Source organism: Perca flavescens, chromosome 2, assembly GCF_004354835.1.
Source record: "Perca flavescens isolate YP-PL-M2 chromosome 2, PFLA_1.0, whole genome shotgun sequence".
In the NCBI taxonomy this organism is placed as follows: domain Eukaryota; kingdom Metazoa; phylum Chordata; class Actinopteri; order Perciformes; family Percidae; genus Perca; species Perca flavescens.
Window position 1 is genome coordinate 16260860 of NC_041332.1, and position 18268 is coordinate 16279127.

At 41.2% G+C, this 18268-nt stretch overlaps 1 protein-coding gene across 1 annotated transcript; it reads left to right on the top strand.

The window, feature by feature from the left end:
• The first annotated feature begins 148 nt into the window (after positions 1–148).
• Positions 149–17680, top strand: LOC114562426 (sarcalumenin). Its single transcript, XM_028588806.1, has 9 exons — positions 149–234; positions 7189–8129; positions 8274–8607; positions 10404–10505; positions 11992–12087; positions 13097–13213; positions 14141–14374; positions 15840–16189; positions 16921–17680. Exons 1-9 carry the CDS (start codon positions 177–179, stop codon positions 17419–17421), a joined length of 2733 nt encoding a protein of 910 aa, XP_028444607.1. The 5' UTR covers positions 149–176; the 3' UTR covers positions 17422–17680.
• The last annotated feature ends 588 nt before the right edge of the window (positions 17681–18268 follow it).

The following is an 18268-nucleotide window of genomic DNA, read 5'->3' on the forward strand; positions in this document are numbered from 1 at the left end:
TTTTCTGCTTCTCTCTGCTCTCAACATTCCTGATAGGGCCATGCATCTGCTCTGACACACAATGGCTGATATGGTTGTAGTTTCTGAGCACCACCTCCACTGGCATGCCCTCTAACCTTCAGCCAGAGCAGTATATATAGCCGGAGGAGAAGAGGGGAAGGCCCCTCGCAGCCAAAATGAAGTCTCTGCTGTCTGTGTGCTGCTTGCTGTCTCTGCTAGCCCTGTCTGATGCAGGTATGGTGGAGGGTTTGGGTTTACACTATATTTATTAATATTTCAGGGTTTTTGTGTTGTGGGGTGCATTTAAGGGAGTTTGTTTTATTAAGGTGTGGTATGTTAAATGGAAATGCTGATCCAACGCAGTTGGATATCTACATATGTTTGGTCGGTCTGTGTCATTGAACGTATCAGAGCTGTGTATATCTTGCTGAGAGTTGGCTGTGGACAATGATTTTAGAGGTCATTATTGAAGGAAATTTTAAAAGATCTATCTTTTTTTCAAATTTTTTTTTATTGAGTTTAGGTATAAATATGCAGCTAAACAAGTTCCATTCTGTACGTATGGATTGATCATTTTGCTCCCTGCCAGTTGACCTGAGAGTTGGGTTAGAATCTGTTTCAAATGTTGACCAATGTCTATACATACCACAGTTTATGTAAGCTCAGCTGATTGGGTAGGAAGAAAGTACTGTATGTTATCATGGTGCAGTGTGAAGCTTTGTGGTCGAGTTTTTAAGTTACACCAGCTGACGGAAACTGTCCTGTCAGTCTGCTGCTGCTTATTCTCTGTGCCCTGGAGAGGAACACAGTGACGCCACTGACAGAGTGACTTGGACTCACTACAAAAAGAAGCTCTCTGCTGCAGCAAAAGCTGGCAGAAATTATTAGTTTTCCCACTGGATCTATTTCGGCTTGCTTCTCTTCTCACAGCAGTTGCATTCATGTGTGCAACTCAGTCAGTGCTCAAGTCAAGACTTTGGCACTTTACGGTGGTTTGATGTTTTACAGGCTTACCTTTCATTCCACAACAGATAAACAAATACATTTTTAAATTGAGCAAATTGGAAATTACAGCTATGATACCTAATTGAACTATAGAGGTGTATACATCCCGACTGTTGCTCTGCTTGTTTGCAAATGTTTAACAAAAATAACTTGTCATGCTAGTATAGTTATTAAAACTGAGGCGGAGAATACCCTTGTCTGTCCTTCCACTGATTCATTTTGGCCCCTGCAAGTTGCCATAGTCAGGTGTCAGGCTTCACTCAGACAAAGTCACCAGATACTGTGGTCACCACATTGATACACATCTCTAAGACTCTCAGGAATTCACACACTTCTATATCATGTACATATGCACACAAAGAGCTATTACTGAGCTGCACGTGCTTGAAATTATAGGCGATCATAAAATCATACATGAGTTCAAACTACACTTCATCTCTACAGCAAAAGTCAGTCCTGCATTCGATGGCTCATCCATCACTCCGGCTCTGCTCTGTGTGCAGAGCTGCTAATCTGTCATTCCAGTCAGCAGGGTCCATGTCCAGGGGATGTCCCAGCTAAAACAGGCATGAGAGAGCACAGCAAACGCCATGTAGGACCAGAGTTCAGTAGCCCAACAGTTAGACCAGGGATCTTCAACAGGGGGTCCGGGACCCCCAGGGGGTCCATTTTTGAAAGTTTGTTCAAAAATTAAAAAGTCTTAACATGATTCCAACATATTATTAGCAAATATAAATCCTCACTGATGGTAGGCTTACTGGCCAATGGGTAATATAGTCACTAAGGTAGCCATCCACAGATCATCCCAAAGGATTGACTGACATTTGTTTCACATTTAAGGGGTTAGTTAACATTAAAACATGATTTATAAAATCATGCCAACAATTATTAGGCAATTTGAATAGCTTAGTGTTCTATGCAACAAAGGTATCTATAAATGCTTTAGGCTGCCCTAAAAGTTATTGTAGGACCAGATTAATATGCAACTTCATTTTATACAATATAGTAGGGGGTCCCTGATCTGTCTCTCTTTCAATTAAGGGGTCCTTGGCTTAAAAAACGTTGAAGACTGAGTTAAAATGTAAAAGGAAATGGAAATAAATTGAAGTATTGACAGAGCTCAAGTGGCAACCCCCCTCCTCACAATGCATTTAGATTTGTGTAAGTGTGTGAGCATGTCTCAGAAAGTGTGAGATTTGACAAAAATAGCAAACACGATGAAGAGATAAATAGGTGAGCGTTACATGTTTATTAGCAAGAGAGAGAGAAAGAGTGTGTAGCCTTAATCAATACGGTATATATCCACATAGGTGGATGCTGATTTTTTTTAAAAGAGACAGAAATGCAAAACCACTGCTGTGTTCCTGTGTATTCCTGCTTTAGGCCCTGATGTGTTTGAGCATATTAACGTATCATTCATCAAGGCTATGCTCGAGTTACACAGCAAGCAGGGTACATTTTTATCAGTTGTTGCTCTTTAAAGAGATACTGAGTCATGCACAGCCGCACACTGTTGCAGGGAATGTGAGCAATAGTGCAGCAGAGTTGCAGGCCAGCCTCATGACAATCACAGGGAGGAAAGAGCCCCACACTCCCTGAAAATAGAAGTGGAATTATCCCTCCTCCTTTTCACCCTCTGACTCGTTGTAGGACTATTTCTGTCTCAGAGATGTACCATCAGGCAGCACCCAGACACCTGTCCCGCTCCACTCCCTGTGACACTGTGCTCTACCTAGACCTCAGTGCAGCAACTGCAGGGTGAGGAACCTCCAGACAGGCACCCACTCTGACTTTGATACTCCCACAATGTTCAAGACCAAGTTAGTTGCACATAAATAATTGCACAGGATGTATATTATATTCATTTTAAAGCTACACTTATAGAAATTGTTATTAGCAATAGATTAAATGAGTGAATGTGAGAGAGCACATTCATAGCGATTAACCCACAGAATATTATCACTAGACTCTGCAGTTTCCCTTCACCTCGACCACGCACTTTAGCGTCTTTTAGCTCATTGTTTTGGTTTGACAGGTGTACCATGCAGCTGATTTCAGCAGCAACATAAAAAGAATTTCACGCTACCTGCCCAGTGTCAAACAACAGACAGACAGACAAAGTTGGAGACTAGCTGGTGAATTTAGCAGCTAAAGAGCTACAGTACATATTTGGTGGAGATCAAAACAGAGCAAAAAGAAGAGTTAAAATTAGACTAATATTCATCAGGTGGAAAATAACAAAACTCCAAAATCGATGCTTAGGTTGCTGTATGTCTGCTGGATGCAAAAATGAGCAACTGTGAACATTTGCCATTTCAACTTTAAAAGGTGATGACTATGTCAATATAATGTTTATGACTTGTTTCGCTGCCCCCAAGTGGCCAAAAATAAATAATGTGTTGTTTTAAAAAGAAGAAAATGTCTTTTCTATGGGTTTATGGGTATTTGCCCACCTCTGCCTCACTCAGTGCTTGCTCTGTTGTAGCTCACAGGAGCCTGATGCCTCAATGAATGCACATCCAGGAATATGTAACTGCGGCCATACCATCTGATGTACCTGAGTGACAGGACCACAGTTTGATTACTATGCAGGGACATGCAATTAGCAGCTCTGTGATGCAAACGTCAGCATGCTAATATGCTACCAAAGACAATGCTAACATGCTGATGTTTACCAGGTTTTATGTTTGCCATGTTCACCAAGTGTTTGGTCATAAACCAAAGGAAACGTTAAGGCATAACCAAAGTTATTACAATTCAGCCTGACAGTGATGTGAATGTCTGAACAAACGCTTGTGCCAATTCTTCCAGCGGATGTTGAGATAGATATTATTTTTTAATGTTAAACCGAACAAAACCCGTCTAAAACATCCCACTTTTATTTTCACTTGTATTCTGTCTCACATTTCCTCACCCACACTTTCTAACTATGTTAACTTTAATTAAATTTTGCCTTCACTACCACAGCAGAACATTATCTCTCCACTATATCGTCACAATTACCTTAAGGCATGCAGTGCAGAGAAAACCAGCAGAGTAAATGCAGCTCGTAAGATTGCAAAGGCCTCACGGTTACTTTACAGTGTCTATCAGTTGTTATACGTTTGATGTTGTATGCTCTTATCCTAAATCATCACATCAATGTGCACAAATATTTCTTTCCTACATAAACCAGGCAACTAATGGATCAAAGTCAGAGAGCTAAATCACAGAACCTTTAACCATACTTACTTTATTAAATGTAACCAGTAAATGGCCATTAGGGACTGACCTAATGTCACTTAATGTTGGCAACCCATCTTCACCAACACACTTCAGGATCTTGGCTGCTGGTCATGGTATATTGCAGACTATGTTGTAGCACTATGTCTTTGGACAGCATTCAAACAGCGAAGGCCAAACAGGCTCACATCGCGACTTTTGCCAGCAGCAGTGAGGGAGTACATGAATATGAATATACGACTGCCTCTTATGATCAGTAGACCTAGAGAGGAGTAGAGGAGCTGTTTTGTGTGCTGAATTATATTCTCTATCTCTTGGATGATTTCATTTTTCAGGACATGAACTTTCAGCATTGGAAACATTGGTTTCACTTGTAGGGTTTGACTGGGTCATCTTCACAATTTTCATGCAGCATGCATGCTTTTGGGAATATAAACTTGATGTTCTCTGGTCACTAACGCTGACAATCCCCTCAGGAGGTGATAAGCTAACAAAGCTTCGACATACAAGAAGTGACAAGCAACATCAAGAGAACAAAATAGTTTGATGTGTGATTCAGGGCCTTAAAAATAGAGCAAAAAAGAGCCGCCATGGAGGATCTCGTGACAAGGAGAATACATGGAGTCCTGCTAGCATAATTATAGGATAGCTAGATGAGCATTAAGCCTTCCATCTAGCCTAATGTATCCTGACTCAGAGGCAGACGATCATGGTTTGGAGGGCTCAGCTTCAAGGATTTACACTAGTACTTTCACATCCACTTTTAAAACAGAATGCGGCTGATAGCCATACTACTGTTCGTGCAACGTCCATAGACAAAACCATTGGTAATGCACCTTGACATGTCATGTAAGCATATTATTCATTCATAGTTTCAGATTGTGGTGTAGCATCCCTTAAAATCAAAGTTGTCATGATACTAGTCTAACAAAGACTGAATTAATATTAATGCTATATTAGTATTAAAATTTGTATAATATTAATATTAGTGCAACTAATGACACTAATGATGTCTCTATTCCATTTATGCGGTTCGCCATGTCAGTGAAGCAACATGCACAATACCCTGGAACTGGAACTGGAACACATGAATGGAAACCAGCCACTTTTTGTTATATTCATTTTGCAAGTGCTTTTCTTTGATACAACAAGACAAAATGTGTCATCACTAATTATCCAGTAGGCTATAGCTCCACCCATTTTCAACGTGACTAATTAGTCAGTGTCTTTTTTTGGTGAAAAAGCTCTAAAAACCCACTGCACACTACCTGTCCAGCACCAAACAACAGACAGACACAGTTAGCAACTAGCTGGGGAACATAGTGGAGCATTTTGCAGCTTAAGAGCCAGATGTTTTCCCCCAAGAGCTGGTGAATCAGACAGAATATTAGACTTATTACATTCATCAGGTGACCTGAAACACTCGGAATAAATGATACTGTTGCTCTGTAACTGCTGGATGTGCAAATAATTGTTTGATAAAATGTCAATGATTTGATCACAACTCAAAAAAAAGAAAAGCTATCATGTGTTAGGATCTTCCTTAGCATTAGATCACGATGGGCATTGATCCAGAAGCCTTATGAACGCGTAAAACCCGTGACAGCTGCCTACAGCTATTAGTCTTCATCCCACACACTGACACACACTGTAACATGAACTGTAGACGTTCATTTAGCTGCCTTGTATCACACTGTGTACCACTACATTATTCTTGATCTTGGGACTGGCTGGCAGTTAGAATTAGAGGTCACTATGTACACAGTGGTTGTGAAGAGTATCTAATGTAGCCTACATGTACGCATGCAGTGTGTAATAGAGAGGGAGTCCGCTGTATTAGCCGTGATTGTTTTGAAGCCATAGTAACTATAATCCTTGATGCTGAGGGATGGTGATGTCTGTTCACCTGCATGTGATTTGGACTGTGTGCGAGCAGCTTGTCAATGTCTTGTTCTGTATTTTGTTGACCTGAGAGAAAGAAGGAACCCATCTTTGGCTTTGCTTTTGAAAAAACTTTATGTCTAGACATATATATATATACTGTTATAACATGCACATTGTATATACAGTATATTAGAATTATTGCTAGTAGCATTGTTATATTTTTTTTGTTTGAGTTTAGTTGTGTGTGTTGTTTCAGCTTGAAGAAATTCATAACGGACATACATTCAAGTTTTGAAACATTGAAATATTTTACATACTAAGCTTGCATTAAGCCCAAATTCATTGATTGACCGGTGTTTTGGGTGTCAGTAAAAAAAGCAGCAATGTGACCCGTTTACGCGGTATAGAAATGGCTACTTTTTGATGACCTTTTTCATGGTGATTCCTATGTATGAACTAGATTAAAACATGACAGCTGTTATACATGTATACATTATTCTATTCCAAGCCAACCTGTCCACTCAGCTGTGTTCCTTTAGATTCTCAACACAACTGTCCACTTTACGTCTGCTTCAAATAGTCCACTCTTTGGTGTCACCATTCAAGGAGCTGAAATGTGAGTCCTAAATCTGGGAGGTGCTGAACATTTGATCTGCTCTGTTCTTGCACAGTGACTGAGCACTGGTCAAGCACTGACGTAACAGACAAAGGTGACTGGTCTGCAGAGATCTAGCAAGTTGGCACCGTGCAGTCTGATTGGTCAGTTTATTTCTGAACATTTTCCTTTAAAGAGCTAATGATGATCTGTGTTCTGAACAGTGATAGGTTTTAAAAAAATATATTTTTTTTAATTTTTAGGCCTTTATTTGAATAGGAAAGCTTAGAATTAAAAAGGGAGAGAGAGAGAGGAGCAGAATGACAAGCAGCAAAGGGCCGCAGGACTGAGTCGAACCCGTGGCTGCTGCATCAAGGCGTAAACCTCTATATATGGGTGCTCGCTCTACCAGGTGAGCTAACCAGGTACCCAAAAGTTATGTTGTCTAATCACATATTTCCTCCTCTTGGATCTCCTGGCAGGATCCTCCATCCACGATGAGGAGCCTCTGGTGCGTCTGCAGCTCCAGCAGCCAGAGGGAGACCTCTTCTCCTGTGGATGTGACACAACAGAGGAGCACACCAGCCAGAGCTCCTCCAACGACACCCCGGCCCCGGAGAGGGCCATGTGCCAGCCCTGCAAACCCCCTTCAGCTGTAGAAGAGCCGGCTTTAACCTCAGAGCATGAAGAGGAGGAGGCGGAGGCGGCTCCTGTGGAGGAGGTTGCTTCCACTGAGGAGGTAACAAGTGATGGAGAAGAAGCGCAGGAGGAGGCAGCTTCCCAGGAAGGGGTAGAAGAAGAGGAGGCGTCACCTGAGGAGGAGGCTCTGGGTCAAAGTGTGGAGGAGGAGGAAGTAGCTGAGGGGGCATCATCTCCTGAAGAGGAAGAGGAGGTAGCTGAGGTTGAGGAAGAGAACATCGACGAAGGTGAGGGAGAAGCAGAGGAGGATTTACCCCACAAGGAAGAGGAAGTGAGTGAACCTCAGGAAGAAGTTGCAGAAGAGGAAGGAGCTGCTGCTGCTGCTGCTGAAGAAGAAGAAGAAGCAGTTGAGGAACCAGAAGGTGAGGACACACAGGAGGACACAGAGGCAGCCGCTGAGGAGGAAAGTGTGGAAACGTTCATTCCTGAGGCTGTAGAGGAGGAAGCTGCCGAGGATGCAGCTGAGGAAGAGGTTGCAGTGGCTGAATCTGAACCAGAAGAAGAACCCGTTGAACTTCCTCAAACAGACTCTGAACATGAGGAAACAGAACCAGAAGTGATGCCGGAATCTGAGGATGGACCAGAACCAGAGGTGACTACAGAGCCAGAACCAGAGTGGACTACAGAGCCAGAACCAGAACCAGAGGGGACTACAGAGCCAGAACCAGAACCACAGGGGACTACAGAGCCAGAACCAGAGTGGACTACAGAGCCAGAACCAGAAGTGACTACAGAGCCAGAACCAGAACCAGAGGGGACTACAGAGCCAGAACCAGAGTGGACTACAGAGCCAGAACCAGAGTGGACTACAGAGCCAGAACCAGAACCAGAGGGGACTACAGAGCCAGAACCAGAGTGGACTACAGAGCCAGAACCAGAACCAGAGGTGACTACAGAGCCTGAACCAGAACCAGAGGGGACTACAGAGCCAGAACCAGAACCTGAGATCGAAGTGGTTGCAGAGCCTGAAGTCATTTCAGAGCCGGAGACAATTCCAGAGCCCGAACCAGAACCAGAAGTGGAGGCAGAGCCTGTTGTGGAGGAGGTCACACCAGAATCTGTAGAGGATGTGGCTGTGGAAGAGGAGGCATCGGTGGATGTTGTTGAGGAGGCTCCTGTGGTGGAGGAGGCACCTGTTGATGTCGAGGAGGTGACAGTGGAGGAGGTGACTGCAGAGGAGCCTGCGCAGTCTCAAACCAAAGGTACACAAAGTCAACATCATCCGGGTTTATGTGTCATCATAAGTCAAACTTTTCTGTAGAATTTAAGTTCCTCTCCTGTCATCTTACAAGATAAAGCTGTAGCAGAAGGTAACTTCAATCTTTTCACTGACACCAGAGGCTAAGGTCTTGCATTCATTGTCAGACAGTCCGAGCAGCGATAAGTAGAGCAGCAGGAATCCTGTTACAGTATATCAGTCTCCATCCAGTCGGCGCTTCTGTAATTAAGGAAGCACGCCATTATCTGACATCTGGGTGTTGACACCTGCTATAAAAAAAAAAAGAAGGCTTCCCATCTCTTACTCTGATTTCACTTCAACACTTATTACTTATTACACTTGAGTGTCATTTGAGGTTGTTGTTCTTTTTTTGATGGGGTTGTTAAAAATGCTTTAGATATCCACAGTAGTTGATTTCAACAGTCATAGTCTTTTATATTTCATCACTCTATCCTCAGCGTTTGAGTTGGAGATGACAAAACCAAATCTATTTGAAAATGTTCTGTTGTGAATTAGTTATTAACCTGTGAATGAAGAATATACATATCAAGAAATCGTGTACACAGAGACACAATTATTTTTGCAACAAAAACAGATGGGATAAAAAAGACAGAAATTAGCAATCTTAATCATAAGGAGATGTAATACAATGCTAATACAATTTTTTTTTTAAAAAAAAAAAAAAGCAAGGATAATACGTCTTTGTACAGGAAGGAGAGAAACAGAGGAGCACAGAAAGAGAGAACAAAAATCTTAGACAACTAGAGACAGGAAAACATCTACTTTTAAAATAAATCATGAATTCTAGAAGAATTTGGAAACTTTACATGAACATATCTGTTGTTTAAGGATTTGTAACTACTCTCCAATAAGGCACACTTTCTTATGGGTTTCTAAGTTGTAATTACTGGCTTTATTAATGGTTGATAAATCAGTCATACATGTTTCATAAAGCAATAAAATAATGTACAAACCTTTGCGGCTGGGGTTTATCCTCATCTAGCATAACTTGCGTTGTCCTTTAAGCTATCATCTTATTTCACATTGAGGATCCCTCTGATGATCTTAAGTTTTGGAAATGAGCTGTGGGGCATCCCGACCATAATTTATTTATTATTAACTTATTCAGAGGAGGATTAACACCAGCCAAAGGGATTCTTTACAACCTGTTAACACAAAATGGCTCATTACTGACCTATACGTTGTTCAAACATAACCATGTATATAGCTATATATAAAGTATGCCTTATTATAAAGTGGTAGCAAATTACGATTTGTGTTTAACTGGACATTTAACTGAGATGGGCCATGAAATGACAGCAAAGGTCTCTACCCTTCTCTCCCTGGCATGCAGAGCACCCTGAATATGACACTGTGTGTAGCTAAAGGGGAATTAGCAACAACCTCTGGTACAGAAATAAACAAACCAAAATAGCAGAGGAAAGGAATAGACAGTTAGATGGACAACAGCATGATATAACATTTGGGCCTGTACTCGGCCCAGATGGTCTGGTCACTCACAACTCAGGAAACCATTCACCTGGGCCGAGCACATTTATTTTGTAACCATGTCAGCTGAGTTTTTACTAACTGGATAAGAGCACGTGATTCATTTCACAGATACATTGTCATTACCTGTGTGTGCCATAGAAAACTACTAACTTGTGTTCCAAGCCATCTTTGTTAGATTAAGCATTGCTACTGTCCTGCAGTCACAGGTAAATGCATGCCAGGGTTTCTGACCTTAACAGTTGACCGACAGTCTGATCCTCCAATCAGAACATAAGAAAGATGAGGCAGCAGGCCCCAAACTGAGGGACCGCGCCCACATTGAGGACACGCTGCGATTGGCCACTACTGAACCCTCAGCAGAGTTCTCAGGTGAGGAACAAAGACATCTTAGAATTATTGACGTAAGCAAGGCAATATGTGGTTCAGATTTTCTCTGAAAGGACCCAGAGCACCTCAGTCCAACTCTGACACATTATACACCCACACACTCATACATACACACATACCCACATCAACCGATCAAAAATAGGATGTTCAATGATAACATTGCTGTGCTGCCCACAGTTTCCAATGTCTTTCAGACTTTTGCTGTGTGGAAATGCTTAAAGTTCAGCATCGAAACGAAGAATGTTTACAGCGACTTTGTCAATGAAAAAGAAAAACAGATGTGTTTGTGAATAAAAGGAAGTTTGAAAAGAATTTTTTGGGGGATTTTCGGCAGAAACTATTCTGAAAATTGCTTCATGATGTCTAGGTCCTGGGGCTGTATGCATGTGTGTGTATGTGTGTGAGCGTGCAGACACATCTTGAGGCAGGTGATTAATCAGTGCAAATGTGTAACTCTGTCCTCGGCCATGAAAGCCTCTCTGTTCTCCTAAACCAGATTGGCTCGTTTTAGAGAGGCCAAAGTGCTGCAGCAGAGCCAGTCTTCTAATCACCTCAGCTCAATTTCAATAAACTTTACGAGGGCATTCATCATGCACTGCCAAAGGAACTGTTGTAATCAGTAATTTTAGCAAAAGCCTTAATAATACTCTTGTCCAAAATGTCTTCTCACCATTACATTAGAGAAAGTTCAATGAATAATAGTTTGGCCTGGTTAAGTGTGAAAAGTAGGTTACATTATTCCGCAGTAAGTTTTATTAAAAAACATTGCTGTAGCCAAAAATCCAGAAAATATATATATATATATATATATATATATATATATATATATATATATATATTTTAGATAGACATCAATACTGTACTCGACAGTCATCAGAGAGTCGTTTTCTGTTGTCTCCCTGTAGAACTAGTTTATACAGAGGACCGTGAATTATCGAGCAATGGTGGCACGGAATTTATAACTGAGTTTTTAGATTTTAGAAAGTGATAAAATATGTTTTCATAAAAATTTTAAATTGTATTTATGTACACAAGAAGTGGTATAGAATACTATGGATTTATTGAATGATCTTGAAGATTTGAAATGAACTTTGGAAATGATCTTTGAGCTATCTCTCCATTTTCTTTTTTCTCTTTTTTTATGACCTGGATGATTCATAATCAGGTACTGTCTTTCTATTATGAACTAGCCTATTGAAGACATAAATGATTATGTGGGCAACTGTATGTACTAGACTGGTTTTTGGCTTGTGCTGAATGTTGTCTGATGTATTGTGTTTATTTTTTTGTTACGCTGTGAGTGTGAATGTTATGTGTGTGTATTTATTCCAGCTTATTTAATATTCCTATGAAATAATAGAGACCCCAGGAAGAGTCGCTTCTGTTTAAGACAGACAGAAGTTAATGGGGATCTTAATAAATAAACAGCCCAATTATTTCATCCCTCTTTCTCTCGCTCTCTCTTTAGCTGCTATGAAGAAGCTGTTGAACATCTACCACACTGCCATCAAGCCAATGGAACAAGCCTACAAGTACAACGAGCTCAGGCAGCATGAAGTCACAGGTAACTCAGCTTCCTGTTGGAGATTACACCTAGATTTAAAAACAGCATAGCATTAACAGTAGTTTGTTTTTTATAGGGGCGAACAATGACTCAAAAGGCTTTACAGGCCCACATAAGCAACCACTTTTTGAACTTTGAATCCTTCCCTGAGACATTTTGATGTCTCTGGCACCAATTCAAAGAAAACAAGCCCTGTAAAATATGAAGATAGTATCCTTCTACATAATGGTAAATAAGTAAGCTGATACTTGTTTATTCACACTTTTCATTTTCCAACAGTTAACTGTCATGTGAAAACGTAACGTAGCCAACATTACTGTCCAACAGATGATCCACCAAAACAAGCATCCCCTCACAGCTCACAACACATAGTTTAATAAACTGGAGTTGCACAGAAACAGTGAAGCACAAAACAAGTCATAATTAAAAAGAAATAGAGCCAGGAACTGACATTATTCAAACCAGGCAGCGCACAGTGAAGCACAATAAGGACTCTGTCTGATGAAAATTAAATGGAACGTTGTGTGGGCCAGAGTCCCTACGACTTTTTTCCATCGCACTTGAGGGCAAGGAGTAACTAAGCATTATTTATGCTAAGGAGAAGGATGAAGTCTTCAAACTGTGGCATGTAACTCTGAGACCCCTTGTGGTGTAGAATGGAAAGACATGTACAGCAGTGTCAGAGGAGCATGATTGCGTTCAGGAAATTTTCAGTCTGCCTGTTTGATTTGGTTATTTCCTGTGTACTAGTAGAGAGATGACACAAGACAAAATCAGGGAGGATCACAAAATAGTATTCTGGCCAGTCCTGAGATAAGCTGTAGTTGAATTAGGAACCTTTTAGTCAACAATATAATCCAAGGTATTATTGTAGCTCAACATGGCAACCTGAAAGAAGAAAAAAAAAGCTTTTTTTCTTTTTTCCTAAAGTGAATTTTCTATGTTCATTCTTTATCTCTGAAACCTTTTTTTTTTTCTTCAATGCATGTCTTTGTCACAAACTCTGCAGATGGTGAGATCACCTCTAAGCCCATGGTTTTGTTCCTGGGACCGTGGAGTGTCGGCAAGTCCTCCATGATCAACTACCTGCTTGGCCTTCACGGCACCTCACAGGAACTCTACACAGGTTCACACATTGTTTTAACCTGATTGTTTGTGACACAGTTTTATATTATAACAACAGAGTAATGAAGATTCAGAAGTATAAGATTACCTAAGTTATTCACTTATTATTATTCACCCAAGACACCCCCCTCCATATATTGTAATTTCAAGTGAAACTATGTAACGTTTGATGAACAGCTGCCGGCTACTATGAACACGAGTGGCAACTGCACATTTCCAGTATGTCCATGAGTCAGTTAGCATACTTTAAAGACATTATCCGCAGGTGAACTGACTGAAAGCGAGGCAACACAAATAGGAAACAATAAGTATTTCTCCTGGTGCATGAGGTCGGCCGTGTTAGCTTCTTGTCCTACTTTTAAAATGTTATCTATGGTGTGCTAAACTTTTGTGTAACGGTAACACACAAGAGAAGAGTCTTAAAGTCAGCAAAGTGATGCAGTTATGTCCGTCACACAGCAATATCTACCTAAAGTTAACCAACATAACGTTAACTGCCTTAAGCTAGGCCTACTGTTCATACCAGACAAGACTGTAGCAACAAAATATGTATATGGAATTGAAGAAGAATGTGTTTTATTAATCATTATGAATGAATTAATTCTATCTTTATTAATCTGTAAACATATTAATTATAAGCTAACAAGCAATCAATGTTATGATATTAAACATGAACTAAACCTCTGTTGTTAAAACTAAGGAAATGTAAAAGGTGTTATCGTGTCAATGAATGCTTAATTATCTAGTAATTTGGCATTACCTAAGCCAGCAGTAATGCTTAGTTTAGGCAAAATTTTAATTTTAATTTTATAAAAGAACAGTTTAATATGACCTTATTTGTACTAACACGTATCGGGTTAAAATTAAACCAACGAACGCATACGCTTCAACCCCTGACACAAAGTGTGTTGAATCATCCCTCCGCCAGGTGCTGAGCCCACCACCTCCGAGTACACAGTCATAATGCACGGTGACAAGTTTCGGTCCATAGAGGGCATCGTCATGGCAGCAGACAGCTCGCGGTCCTTCTCGCCTCTGGAGAAGTTCGGCCAAGGCTTCCTGGAGCGGCTGGTGGGCGTCGAGATGCCCCACAAGCTGCTGGAGAGGGTCACCTTCGTCGACACGCCGGGCATCATTGAAAACCGCAAGCAGCAGGAGAGAGGTGAGCGTTACCGACAACCGACGGTCTTCTTCTGTGGGTAGACTTACTACAACAGTATCTGCAAAATCAATCCGACATGAGTCAGCGTTAACCATGACACACAGCAGGGCTGTTAGTCAAGTCCACCTTTGTCGAGGTCCAAGACAAGCCCAAGACCAGGACTAGTCCAGGTTCAAGTCCAAGTCAAGACCGAGTCCAAATGAGAGACCTCTTCAAGACCACTTACTTATCTGTTTGTTTATAATTTATGTAATGTGAGGGACAGTATATCTTCTATTTTAAGATGATAATTTTGCTTTATTATTTGTAATAATCGAAAAGCAAGTGCAGAGTAACACACTAGGATCAAATTAGGCCATATTATTTACTTTAAGTATACAATGAAAATGTTCCCTTTCTTAAAGTTATTACTTTTCCTATATAATGAATGGTAGGCTACAAAGTGCTAGCTGACATTGTGTCTGTGGCCAAAATGAAAATAATTGATACCTGATGATTAAGGTATATGGTGCAGCCAGGTATACCAGGCGACCAATCTCGATGCCCGTTCTAGATGGATTTTGAATTATAAACTACTAACTGTTTTCTGAAAGAGCGCGCTTCATCAATGGTTTTGTTTTGAAGGAGGAAGTTATTTAGAACCAAAGCAAATAGTGCTGGACTCGGTCAAGACCAACTAGAATATTTGACGAGTCCAATGGCCGAGTAAGAGTACTTTAATAACAGCCCTGACACAGTCTCAATCTCAATCACATGTAAACACACACAGAGACACAACACACCCACAATAAGTAATGTGTTAAATATTAAGTTGTACAGTTTATTAGGTTTATGTATTATGCATAAACAGACATTAGCCCTAAGCTTTGTACAGAAAACAAAGGATGCAGACAAATCAAAACTGTGTAGTAGTCATGTCTAACAAACCCATTTGTGTCTGTTGTCTTGTTGTACACTACAATTAAATGTTTCCCTGGAAATATCTGGCTAAAAGGCATATAATGGGCTTAATAAACAGATTAATCTTAATCTATAAAAGTCCCCTCATTTGTTGTGCTACTTCCTGAACCAGAAATCCCACTAACAACATGAGTTTTACCTCAGATTCACAATCAGTGTAAATGTGTAAAAGGGTTTACTTACAAGCAATTTGCCTTGGCAGTTGGTGCATACATAAACAAACAAACATATTGAACATTAATATGAAATAAACAATAAATATAGAAAAAGCTATAGAAAAAAAATAGCTTTACATAGGAAAAGAGGAGAGAGATGGCAGATTGTAGCCAATCACCTTCTCAGCAGAGCGGATGATACGCTGCACTCTGTTTCTTGTTACCAAAAAACAAAAACTTTTCATATATGAAATGTCCAATGTGTTAATCATGCTGCTTTGGGACTTTTCACACAGCTCAAACATGTATCTTTTTTTCATCTGTTGTGTCTCCTCCCTCCTCTTCCTCAGGTTACCCCTACAACGAGGTGTGCCAGTGGTTCATTGATCGAGCCGATCTGATCTTCCAGGTGTTTGATCCCACCAAGCTGGACGTGGGTGCCGAGCTAGAGATGCTCTTCAAGCAGATGAAGGGACGCGAGTCCCAGATTCGCCTCATCCTCAACAAGGCCGACAGTCTTTCCACCCAGAACCTGATGAGGGTCTACGGGGCCTTGTTCTGGAGCATGGCGCCCCTGATCAACGTCACAGAGCCCCCCCGGGTGTACGTCAGCTCCTTCTGGCCTCAGGACTACGCTGCAGACACCAGCCGAGAGCTCTTCATGAAGGAGGAGACCTCTCTGCTGGAGGACCTCAACCAGGTATGTGCGATGACTTGTTTTTGTTGACGGTATAATTCTTTGAGTTTCGATGCAGAGATTTTTGGGTAATTGCTTCATTAAACAGCTACATGCATTCAGGGGCAGCCTCTAGCTCACCTAGTAGAGCGTGCGCCGGCTCAGTCCTTGCCAGCGGCCCGGGTTTGAGTCCGACCTGAGGCCCTTTGCTGCATGTCATTCCCCACTCTCTCTCTCTCTTCCCCATTTCCGGTCTCACTTCAACTGTTCTAAATAAACGATAAAGCCTTAAAAAATATCTTTTAAAACAGCTACATGCATTCTAACCATCCCTCTGCAGTCAGCCTCACCAACAAGGCCCCGATCCCACTGTGACTGAAACTCAACCCCCCAGTCACTACACTTTGCACCAACCCCCATATTGTAATATACATTACATACAGTGCTTAAACTACTTAAACAGCTATTTTGTATATTTTTTTTCTCTGTATTTATTGTTTATTCGTATTAATGTTTAATATGTTTGTTTGTTTAAATGCACCAATCACCAAGGCAAATTCCACGTAGGGTAACTACTGAGGCAATCTCGGATCTTTGAATCTTTCTGATTCTGATTCTGTTTTTCAAGAGTTCACTCATGAGGTCTCTGAGATATATTAAGTTACTTTCAATACTACATTTTAAAACATTTCACAAAACATTTGCAGTACACATCAAGTCTATGATTTATATTTTCTCCCTCTCCTCCCCGGAAGGTGATTGAGAATCAGATGGAGAACAAGATCGCTTTCATCCGCCAGCACGGCATCCGTGTGCGCATCCACGCCCTGCTGGTGGACCGCTACCTCCAGACCTACCACGACAAGCTGGGCTGGTTCAGCGACCCCTACGAGGTGTTCCAAGACATTGTCAACGACCCGGACAAGTACTACATCTTCAAATCCATTCTGGCCAAAACCAACGTCAGCAAGTTCGACCTGCCCAACAAGGAGGCCTACCAAGACTTCTTTGGCGTGAACCCGGTTTCCAGCTTCAAGCAGCTCTCCTCCCACTGCAGCTGGACCGGCGGCTGCCTGCTGGAGAAGATAGAGAGGGCCATCTCAAATGATCTCCCGGCACTGCTCAGCAGTGTCAGCAAGGCCGCAGACACGCCTGCCCCAGCGAAGGCTGCGCCCACACCTCCGCCTCCACTCCCTGGCACCTGTGAGGGTCCCGGGTGTGAGGAGAAACCCAAGAATCGCTGGAGGAAGCACTGAGATGGAGGAGCGCAGCGCAGGAGAAGGAACAGGGGGAAGCAGATGGCAGCAGCAGCCAGAGGGTTTCCTGGTATAATCCTCACTGCTGTGATTTTCAGAACTGGGGATGTGGAGACTGAGCAGGGAAAGAATAGAAAAGATTTGCTAAGCAGACCTGAGTCAGAATGCTTCTTAGTGCTTGTTTTTAACCTGCGTAGAGTACCAAATGGATGTCTTTTACTGTAATTGACAGAAATACAGTATATATAAATATATATAATATATCCCCAATTGATTTTCCAATGCTTTTCTCTGACTGTATATAACAACTCTGGTACACCTTGTCCTGTATGACACCATTCTGGTATTTAGGTAGGTTAAAACTGTTGACTATGGTTTGGTTAGAAAAAAAGTAGAAAAAGAGGCTTGAAGTCAACTTTCCATCTGAAGCTATTGTGTCTGCAAAACGTGATAAATGTATGCAGGAGAAACAAACTTCCAAAACATGATAACAGAAAAAAAAAGAAGAAAAAAATCTAGTCTATGTAACCTTCCATATTTATGAAATTTGAAAATGAATGTTTTTTTGTTTTTTTTTCTCACTGTTTTTAAGTTTGTACATTATTTATTCAAGTTTTTTTCTTCAGAGAATGAGGCTGGCAGCGATTTTACTCCTCCAGTGATACAGTTAATGCTGCCACTCTTTTGTCTTCTTTGTTGTTCGCGAAGTCTGAAGATTGAGATTCAAACTGCTGTGCTGTGTTTTTACAGTTAAACCAGTGTAGGTCATTATCGTGTCAGGAAGTTTATTTTTAGTGGGACAATAAAAAAATAGAGAAGTGTGAGAGAAGTGCTCTCATAGTGTTTT

Excerpts from the sequence above, each read along its gene's own strand:
- LOC114562426 (XM_028588806.1), top strand. The coding sequence starts at position 177 with ATGAAGTCTCTGCTGTCTGTGTGCTGCTTGCTGTCTCTGCTAGCCCTG. Across the intron at positions 12,088-13,096 it reads CAGGCAGCATGAAGTCACAG|ATGGTGAGATCACCTCTAAG; the intron begins GTAACTCAGCTT and ends CAAACTCTGCAG. Across the intron at positions 16,190-16,920 it reads TGCTGGAGGACCTCAACCAG|GTGATTGAGAATCAGATGGA; the intron begins GTATGTGCGATG and ends CCTCCCCGGAAG.